The 11125-nt window shown below is 40.7% G+C and overlaps 1 protein-coding gene across 1 annotated transcript in view; it reads right to left on the reverse strand.

Annotated features, from left to right (window-relative positions):
• The window catches only part of dock10 (dedicator of cytokinesis 10), a 66598-nt gene extending 56082 nt beyond the window's left edge, over window positions 1-10516 (reverse strand). Inside the window, exons 1-2 of the mRNA XM_031732860.2 lie at window positions 10445-10516; window positions 9452-9704 (exon numbers count right to left, since the gene is read on the reverse strand). Of these exons, the coding sequence (XP_031588720.1) occupies window positions 9452-9559 (108 nt within the window). The 5' untranslated portion in view covers window positions 9560-9704; window positions 10445-10516. The remainder of the gene's footprint in view (window positions 1-9451; window positions 9705-10444) is intronic.
• Window positions 10517-11125: the final 609 nt, after the last annotated feature.

Below are 11125 nucleotides of genomic sequence, written 5' to 3' on the forward strand. Positions count from 1 at the left end.
GTTGAAAGAAAAGTACATTTGTAATCATTAATTAGAATTTTTTATCATCCAGTGGTGCAGTACTTTAGCTAATGCAAGTTAATCACATTTCCTGTTACAATTTTGCTGATTAAAAAAGGTAAACAAATCAGCTAAGTATGTGTAGCATCGGCCTTTATAGCGTCAAAGTGGGTAAAAAAAAGGGTGAGTTGTCTGTGGAAAACTGAGCCAAATACATTATAGTCTAGTTTGAGAAACAGAAGCCGTACAGGTCCTCACCTGGGAACCTCATTGAATGGTATCCCGCCAAAACAGCAGCCTCAATATCAACAGTTAAGAAGCAACAGAAGGAAAATGGCCTTCTAAGAAGAGACGAAAAAGCCAAATCTGAGACTAGTCAATGGAAGAAAAAGATTAGGGCTGGTAACAAAATACAGTCAATGGACAAATGAGACTGAAAAATACATATATGCAGAGAAATTTAAATTTGAGGTTTCTGGATCAAAAAGACAAACTTTTGTGAGGTTTGGAAACGATGCTGAATGAGTGCCTGAAGCAGTCTTTTAAGGATGGTGGTAAAGAGGGTCATTTTTGTACAGGATGAAAGGAATCTTGAACAAGCAAAACTTTCGCTGCATTTTGCAAAGCGAAGCCATACCCTGTGGAAGCTGTTTGATTGAAACCACTTTCCTCCTAAAGCAGGACAACAACCCAAATCACAGCTCCAAAACTGAGCTTCTGATTATTTGGTATGTAGGAAGTGCCCATCAAACTAATCAGAAAAAAGCTGTGGGAGGGGCTTCAAGAAGTCTAGAATACCTCAAAAGTCAAAGTCAGTCTTTAAGACTGTGACTGCTGCAAATTTACTAAGTAAAGTTTGAGGCGAAAATGCTTTTTCAAATATCATTATTTGTAAACATGAAAATATTTACACATTACGTCCTGACATCTTCAAGAACTAGAGAGAAACCCAACTATTCACTTTGAGCAAGCATTTAGGGACAAGTGACAAAACGTTATCTTAAACAGAAAGACGTGTCGGCAAGGAGGATCAAAGAGGGCAACAATCTGCATTTACCTCTGACTCAACATAACAATTTTCAACCAAAGGGCAAAGTAATCCATGGAGACTTGGGGAAAGGAGTGAGGGCGTCAGGAATTTTAGACAATTAGGGAATTTAAGTTTATAGGAAAAGCAAGAGCAAAAAAAAAAAAGATAGAGAGGAAAGATTTACAAATAAATGAGCTAAGTAGTAAAGGAGGGAGGGATGCTACACAGGTTGAAAAGATCAAATATATGTAAAAACTGTAAAATAATATAAACCTATGTGAACACACAGGTATAGATTTCTTAGCATGAGATAGAAATAACAGAGAAATGCTACAGTATGAAGTGTGCAGAGGCACAAAACGCAGAGTGTCAGTGAAACGAACATGCAGAACATCCTGTTTCACATTGCCAGACACTCTGACACTTTCACAACCTCTGACACTTGCTATGCTATGCGTGCAAACTGAGACTGAGATCAGCCTTGTCGATTAACTAAAACCTGGTCTAACCTTGCAAACAAAACAAGTGCACATGCAAAATAATTTTTCTCTTACCACCAAAGCCTATGCTGTTCAAAGTCATTCAAAGTTAATAGGCATGAGCTTAATATCTTCAATCTGACACACCTACATGGAGACAAGTTTACATTGAATTGTGTAGCTAACTAAAACACGATGTCCACGATGGAATCCAGAAAGGGCACATCTTTAAAGTATCTCCTTTAAAGATTATGATTTTAAAAAACTAAAGACAAAACAGTGAAGGTTGAGGTTACAACTGCCAAGGTGGTGAATGTTGCATCCTACGAGACTCAGACTGTGGTTCAAGTAAAAAAAAAAGTATTAGCATTGAAATGTCTTGATGCATGCTCAATCATCCAGGTAAGTAGATCCCAAAAGGTTTATTCTGTTCATCTGGACGTAGTGTTTTCAGTGGGAGAAACGTTTCATCACTCACCCAAGTGACTTCTTCCACGGAAGAACATTTCATCACTCACCCAAGTGACTTCTTCACCCTGGGTGAAATTGAGTGCAAAGAAGGTGCTGCAACAGAAACCTCCTAGTTATTGCTTTGGTTGCTAGCAGATTAGTCGCCTCTAATTATTCATGTTGGTCTGCAAACACTTGCTAACTACTAGGCAAATGGTTGTTTCTAAACCTGTGTGGCTGGGACCTTATTCACTTGACCCTACATTATTGCCATGATGAAAATCGGCAACAAGTTAACATCGCATAGTTAGCGGACACATATCTGCAAAACCTCAACAGAACTTAAACGACCCTCAGGCTTTACCTCTGTAAAAACTTTGCTGATGTGTTTATGGGCAAATTTTGGACATTGTGGGAAATCCAGAAATCAAGATTATTTGGACTATGTTCATTGGCTAATGGCTCTTCAGATCCTGTTTCTTCACATCCTCTTTCAAAACACCATGCTGATGATGGGGATAACACAATTAGGATTTCAAAACAGTTCAGAAACGGATGGATGACATCACGGAAGTGACACCCATCTTTCGTACCATCAGTTGCCATGATCACTACAGAGTATGAAATGTCTTTATATTCTGTCATGTGCCTTTATATTAGTAAAGCGTGAGAAGTCTGAGCAGTTAATATTTTCAAACAAAAAAATCATAGTAATTACAGACAGTTTTATTTCATGTCACATGAAAATATTCAAAGCAGCATATGTTTTAACATGTATAGAGTGCCCTTTTAAAATGACTGAATAAATAAAAAGTCTTAATACGCTCCACTCCAGCAGCACTGTTATTACTTCAGATTTATTTCCATGGTGTGTGTTTCCTAAGCATGATTAATGTTATACACTGCCATCTATTAATGTTAATTTCGGTGTAATTGGGGTTTGCCTTAGGAGATCATTTTGCAAACACGGTCATTCACCCAGATGTATCTTGTTTACCTAACAGTTTCCAGGTAACGGCCTTGCGCTCATTAAAAATGTGGCATTTGCTTCGCGAAATTTCATCATTGATTTAACTGACCCGCTTCTCTGCTTTTTTTTGACCATGTTTAATATTCTAATTCATAAAGGCTGTTGGTCCGACCTCAACCATAAATCCAGATAATCATTATGTAAAGTCTTGCTTTAATGGTTCCATTACAAAGTCGAGAGCCAAAAGCTCCCCTCTTGATTGTTCTTGTTGGAAGAGTCTCTTTTCTCATGCTGCCTTTTTTTTTTATATATACACGCAAAAACTGCAGCATGATTTCCAAAACCCCAACTTATGTAAGAGAATGACTATTGGCAGGCAAGGAAATGTTATCTCTGCTGATTTGTAAAGCAGCTTTATGTCAGAGTCAGTGGGAATAAAGGCAGCAGCGCAGCACTTCTAGCTTCTGCTGTCAAGTGTGCAGAACTTTCCTCACAAACTCTAACAGTTGCATTAATGTCCAGTGGGGTGGGGTGGGTGGGGGTGGGTGGGGGGTGCTCCACTTCTGCATTCAAACAACTCAAAGAGCCTAATACAACTCAAAGAATACAAACTATGCCAATACTAAGACACCATAAAATGAGAAAACACTGCAACTTAAAAGTGCTAAACGTAATATTAAACACATCTACATGCAAACTCATGGATGGAGTGTTTATGAGACAGGAAAGTTTAGAGTCTGAGTGCAAACTCGTTTGGGAGGGATGGCAGAGATCCTGTTCTCTTCCTCTTCCTACCCATCCTCCCTCATTTTCTCTTCTCGTCACGGTCTGGCTCTCTAAAATGACTGACGATTTCTGAGCCAATTATGGGCTTAATTCCACCCGTGTCCTTGTAATACCTTTCCCTGTCCAGCTGTAATAAGAGACGTGATAGATCTCCTGCACATTTTACACGTAGTGCATCTTCAAACTTTTCCAAAATAAGAAAAAAAAAAGGTAAGAAAAAAAACAGAGTGGGTGCTCAGAGGAGGCGGTTATAGAAACAATTAAAAGAATTGGTCCTGAGTGTAGCGAGCAGCAACATAAATTAATAAATGTGGCAGCTTGTAGATGTAGACGAGAGGGCGTGGGAAGAAGAGAGTGATAGATGAGATGAAGCAAGATATGCTAGAGAGAAGAAAAAAGTTGAGCTGTGCGAGTGATAAGGAGCACTTCCTGTTAGAATTCCTTGCTAATTGACTTTTCTCTGTAACAAAAAGTATGGAGATGGGAGGGTAATTGCTTGTTTTGTAACCAGTTCCTTTCCTCTGTGACATTTGACTTTGACATGAGACATGAGTCAAATTTATAAGCTAGAGCTGCAAACTGCCAGAAATTATTAAGCGCAACACGGGCAACAAGCAGCGTGCCATACTGTGGTCAAGATTAAAAACCACGCCTGCGTCAGATATAAACACCTTTACTATATATATATGTGCATGCATGACTTTTATATAGTCTAAATGGCAGGTTGGTTGCTCAGAACACCCACAAGTACCACACTGATAGCTGCAACACATGTATGCTAATAAACAGGCAGGTCGCGACTCACACACAATGCACTGCAGGCGGTTGGCATGATGTGTCATGAAGAAAAAAATGGAGGCAAACTGACAGCATGTCCCCCCAACCACGATATACGCTCGCAACATGTCACTGGGAAACATCTTCTCTGAATGCCGCCTCACAAACAAATGAACGCGCCACGTTGTCTGACATGTTTTAGCCCGAGATAAAACAGGAACACACATGCAGAACATGAGCCTAGCACAGAAGGTAGATAAAAAAGGATAATGTCTATAGAGATTAATACAAAAACTAATTTACAGTGAGAGGAGTTTGATAACTGAAGAAAGAGGGAATAAAGAAAGACATAAATGGGAGGTCGAAGAAATATGGACAATGTTCCTAAGATTTAAAAATAATAAAAACTTCAGGGTCACAAAACTACAGGAAGAAAAAGCATGTGAATTTTACCCAAGGCCTGAGACTATGTCCCGAATCTGACGAGGGATTTGTTTCAGGCATTTAATAGAAGCGGTAAAAAAGCAGTTTGAATGCCTAAAAAATATTTGGATCTCATTTAAATGACTGTTTTTTTCAGATCTTTAGGTAACTCCAAGACAGTCCGTAGTGCCTGCATAGTGGTGACAATACAACCTACGTAATTATCTACTTCTATGAAATTAACAATAACCCATCCATCCATCCATCGATTCCTTTTTTTGTCAAGAGTAGCAACAGATTGTTTTGACTTGGCTTTGGTTTTGTTATGAATTATATTCTAATTCCTTGTAAATCCTAGTAATTTAAAATTTTTGTGTTTTGGACCATTAAGCCATTTAAAACAAGCCAAGTCCTATTAAGATGTGATCTCGAGCTTGAACAATTCTGTTATTAAAAAAATAACCGCATGAAAAACAAAGAGATGATTAATTAATAATAAAACTGATTAGCGGTTGCCAGCCATGTCCAATCAGATTAGAAATGATTTTATCAGAGCGACAGCTCAGGTCGAGAGGCTTGGAGAGAGTGTTAGAGAGATGCAAAGCTGAGATGGTTTGGACATGTGCAGAGGAGGGATAGTGGATATACTGGGCAAAGGGTACAGAATATGGAGCTGGACGGTGTAAGGGTACGATGGAGGCAGATGATCCAGTGGTGCGACCCCCTAAAGAAGTTGCAAAAAGAAGAAAAAGAAGAAGAAGACGAATCCGATCAAATAGAACAAATGTTTAGTCTTTAAGAGATTGCTTGAAATAGTAAATAGAAAGGAAATGGTGGTCTGCTTTATTCATAAAATAACATGTATGAGCATTGCAAGATTAGATAGTCTTCTGTATTTAAAAAGCTTCAGTACATCTGGAAACCTTGTTGTTGTAATGATCATACACATTAGGTAGCTTATGATATCCTATGACTATGACTGCACAAACAGATGCTGGTTAGTAACAACGTGGAAAATTCTCCGAAACTGCCCAGAGATTCAAACTGAGCACCAAAAATAGCCAATTTGTGACCACGCCTGAAGCTAGTGGTACCATAAGGCTATCAAGAGTGCCAAGAGCAGGCAAGGACAGGAACCTGGTGATATTACACCAAATACCGAACACCATTAATCTTGTGAGCATACATATGTCCGAAAAAGTAAAGGTGACTGTGGATAAGGAACCTTTTCCTACTGAGCAAACACTGTAGCTGCAGTGAGATGCCAGGGTGGGCATGTTGGCACCAATCTCTGGCTGTGTGGTTAGTGTGGCTGGCATCCTGGAGGCATGGTATGACATGTGGTTCATCCCAGCAAGCAGCCAGAGTCACAACAAGAATGACACTTGTGTCTACACTACCATGCTGCTCACTTTTACTTAGAGGCATCATAAACACTCTCAGTTAGCTACCAAAAATCAGCAGCTGTAGATTTTTATTTTTATTTTGTTAAAAGGTTTTCAGGACAAAATCAGCTTCATTATCTTATATATTAAACATATGTTGGCTATACTATTTTTTTCTTAATGTTTCATTTGGTGTACAGCAGTTCACTGGCAGACTGAGCCCAGGAAATATGTAGCCAAAGATCCCATGGTTTCTGTTTTGTTTTTTTTTTAAACAAATTGTAACCACTATTACATTCTTCCTTCTTGTATCTATCAACCTTTCCATTTTCCCTGCATGTACAAATGGGTGGGCAAACCACTCTGAGAAACACTCAAGTAATCATAGAGCAGTGAGTGAGCAGTGATTGCTTTCACAGAGCAGTTCTTCAGAACAAAATGCAGCGTTCACCAAGGGGATTTACCAGTAACCGTGTACGCGACACACCTAAAAATGCACGCACACACACTTCAAAAACTGATCTAGAGCAGTAGGTCAATCAGAAACAAACAGGAAAACAGTCCTGGAAACAAGTCAAATATGGAAGAAACAGTGAAGGGGGTGATGTGAGGTCAGGTTAGGGAGGGAGGGTGACACTAGCTGAACGAGAAAAGAAAAGCGAGACCGGGTCAGCAAGAGCAGTGAGGAAGAGGTTTACGCTTCATTAAATGTTATGCCGGAGGGTCTGATTCTGCTGACCTGGTTTCTTTCACCATCGAGGGACGTGCATTAAAACACCCACAAAAACAACCACGCACATAACGCCCATGAATATTTACGCGCCAACTAAAAAACTGTATCTAAAATATCTGTATTATGCACATTCATGCTCTTTTTCTTCTTTTCTTCATATTTCTGAACCCCGTTTCTATACACAGATCTTCTTGAAGTTATTTTGCATGTTTTTCGTCATCATGAACATTTATTTTTCATAACGCAGGAAAGAATCGTGATGAATCAGTCAGTTACACAAGAAGGTGACAAAGTAAAAAAAAGAGCTGTAATTTTTTTCCACATGCTGATGATCACAATATTACTCACAGTTTCCATTTCGCTTCTCACTTCAGGTAACTAACAACTCACACTGTTTTTCATGAACACTGCAGTTGGGTGTTCTGGTAAACTTCTCATATGTGAGAACAGCAGCAGCTTACACCATTCACAGGTGATATCCGCATTAATATGTCTAGACGTATTAGTGAGCGGTGTTGCAGGAATATAACTTTAAGATCAAAATGTTGCACTACTGCGATCTAATTACTTAACCTGTTAACTGCTTTATTTTTAAAAGGTTTTTTAGAAAGATGTGCTACATTAACACAAGTCAAAGTAACCATTAGAATGCATTAAATATGAGCATAATAAGCCTAATTTTATTCATATTTTCTTCCCAATCCAGCATGACTTGACTCTACTAAATCCCATAAAGCATTCATGCTGTACAACTCGAATCTGCAGCCAAAGCATTTGCATACATAAAAATAGTCAATTAAATCGAAAATAGTCTTTGTTTAACATGGTGTCAGTAGGTTTTGCTTTAATGCATACGCAAATTAACCTGAGCATCAACATGCTCCACGTCTAAACCTTTTCACTAGACATTTTTCTGTGACATAGCAAGCAAAACAGCCGTTAACGTTTTGTTCAAGAGTCTCACCAAGACAAAATGTGAGAAAGGCCTACAGAGGCTGTGTGCACTCTGTAACCACTGGATCTTTAAAAAGCTGCTATATGCTATATAGTGTGTGAATGTGAGAGTGAATGAATAGTGGCATTGTAAAGCGCTTTGGGTGCCTTGAAAAAGCGCTATATAAAATCCAATCCATTATCATTATTATTATTATTCTAGATCTGTGAATAGAAAAATGCTGAGTCTGACTGATTTTCATCTTTAATAATACATATGAGGGTGATAGTGGGGAGATAGCAGACACCAGGCAGGTCTCTTTGCTGAAAAACAACATCACACAAAAGCAAATGTATTTTTCAGTAAAAAAAAGAAAGAAAAGTGCAGAGAAAAAGGCAGGTTTCATTCATGGTGAGTCTGCCACATTTTTAATCCTGTCATGGGCCGTGCAATATTACATTTTCCCTCTTTATTCCAATCAATTTTCACCCTCCTATGCTGTGCTCTGCCAGTGTCCCACTGACACACTAACACCAGACTGAAGAGGATGTGGAGTAGCTGCAAAAAGACTCGAGTGGAGTGACCTTTCTTTATGCTAATCCCCACAGAACGGGCACGCATTTACGCGCGTACCTAAGGTAGAGGATTTGTCCAAATTGATCAAAGGGACATTTGCAAACACACAAACCCATTTCTGCTGTTTTGCCTGTGCGCAACCCACCACTACCCTGGATTACCCCTCCTCCCGCTGTTATCTGTCAATCGCAGCCTTTCATTATTATGGCGTGACACACCCACTGGATCATCTTTTTAGTTTTACGATGTTAAAAAGGAAAAACTGATAGTATAAATTAGACGTAAATCAAACCCAACAGTCAGTTCAGCCTCCTTATCCCCCACCATCCCTCTTTTTTCTGCTCCTCCATCTTCCTCTGTGTCTATGCACCGCTGGGCAGATGTAAACCGCTGCCTGTGCCATGCCGCATCCCACTATGCGACCACCAAGGCTCTATTTCTTGCATTTCATTCACCTACCCAGCCTCACTGGAAATAAACTCCAACACCCCCCCAGGGGAGCACTACAGACTCTACGACTTTATAGCCAGATTATCACCCAATGAGCCCTGGAGTTAAATTGCGGCAAATCCTGCACCTATCCGAGATGTAACCGTTTAAACGCATTGAATTGTCCCCACTGCAGGATCGACAGACAGAAGCTGAACGGCACTGCTGCTCTGGGCTGCATGTGCTCACCCACTGCAAAGAAAGATGCAACATGAATGTCAATGCCAGGTCTGCTACAGCTGCGGTGTAGTGGTGCGGCGTGTCTGACCAAGACTGCCGGGCTACAGATGAGACCGCATCGCGTTCAGGTTCCGATGTAAGGGTTTGGGGGTCTCGTCACGGAGAGGTAAAGCCCGACAGGTGGTTTTATACACATATTTAATTTTTTTTCTTCTTACAATCCACAAGGGTGTACTCACCGTCACTGCGCAGTGTCTGACTGCGTTGCACGCCGTCTGCCGTATCTCCGCCGCGCTCCCCGGTTTCAGCAGGTTCTTGGTGAATCTCCGGGTCGATTCGGCTGCCATCTCCTCATCTGAGCGGTCACCGAGCCCAATTTCAGCCTGGAAGTCTCTGCTGCAGTCAGCTCCCAGCCCTCGCTACATGAGCCTACAGAGATGTGTTTACACACACACACACTCTCTCTCTCTCACACACGCAGACGCGCGCGCACTTCACACACAGTCGGTTCACACACGTAAAAGCGTGAAGTGCACGGAACCTTCTCACTAGAGTGACGCCACAGTGGTCGGAATCTGATACGCCACTTCTGGCGGTGACGTCCAAATTAAAACACCGCTTACACATCAGAGTAAAATGGCTCACTGAATCAGTGCAATGCTTTTATTTTGAAGGCCCAACACAAATTTCTCTGTATTTTTTTTTTATTGCGCAATTTTTCAACTTGATCACGGTGCCACAATTTGATTTCACTCTCTTAAACGTTTAGTCTAGGACCCATCTTTTAAAATTTTCAAAAGATATTAAAAGTAAAATGATGTATGAGCAGCTTCAGAGCAACCGCTGCTAAATCAGATTTGTTTTCAGGCTACTATAGGATGTAGCCTACATCATGCATCTCACGGGGAGCTCTGAAATGTCAGCTACTCATCGGCAGTCTAGTCACGACCAAGGAAGAATGGACCAGCATTTACAGTAGAGTTTACTAGATGTGGGAACGCATAGTCCACCAGTGACACCTGGCGGTAAAGTATAGATATTACACAATAGGGCCGGTATTCTCCCGTAGTCTAAAGTTTAAAGTTAGCCCGATTGAAAAATAAAATAAAATAGAATCAGTTTTTTTTTTAACTTTTTAAACTTTTTTCAGAGACAACGGTACGGTGCAAGTTGCAAAAACCTATCTAACACAACATGTTGACGGCTTGTAAGAGTTAATTTCCGGGTTATACCTAGTAACTCTGTTCTCATCGACAGCACCAAAAGGACTGATACAACTAGTTAAATTCGTTGTTTGTTTGTTTGTTTTCCCCATGAAGCCTGCTGTGACGAAGTACGTCGCTCAGGTTAACGCAGGGGTCACTAACAGGTGGACCGGGGTCCGAGTCCGGACCCAGACACCACCCACAGGGCTTTGGAGCGTGATGTCACGGGAGGAGGGCAACGCCCCCTCCCGCCATGACAGTAGGCCAAACGAAGCACACGGAAGGACAGCTATGGTTCGTACGTACTGTGTTGTCGGTTGCAACGTTAGATCACACAATGGGGAAGGCAAGAAGCTGGAAAATGGGCTCTCTTTTCATCGTTTCCCCTCCTGGAGGCAACGGGAGGGATCTCATGTATCTGATATTATTAAACGAAGACGTCAGGCTTGGATTGCAGCGGTCAGACTCAGACCAGCAGCAAGGCAAGTGCAACAAAAGCGAAAAAGAGCACCCATCGGAGGTAACCCCAGCCCCAAAAACATACAAAATTGCGCTCATTGTACGCTAATCTGCACATAACTTTCAGTTGAATCACGCACCTGGAATACTGGTGTACATTTACCTTATGTGTATGCACTAATTTTATCTTACATGCTTAGCAAGTACATGTGCAGGTGCACATGAAATGCAAATTATTTACATGGCAAC

The sequence above is a fragment of the Oreochromis aureus genome, linkage group 14 (assembly GCF_013358895.1).
Source record: "Oreochromis aureus strain Israel breed Guangdong linkage group 14, ZZ_aureus, whole genome shotgun sequence".
Lineage (NCBI taxonomy): Eukaryota > Metazoa > Chordata > Actinopteri > Cichliformes > Cichlidae > Oreochromis > Oreochromis aureus.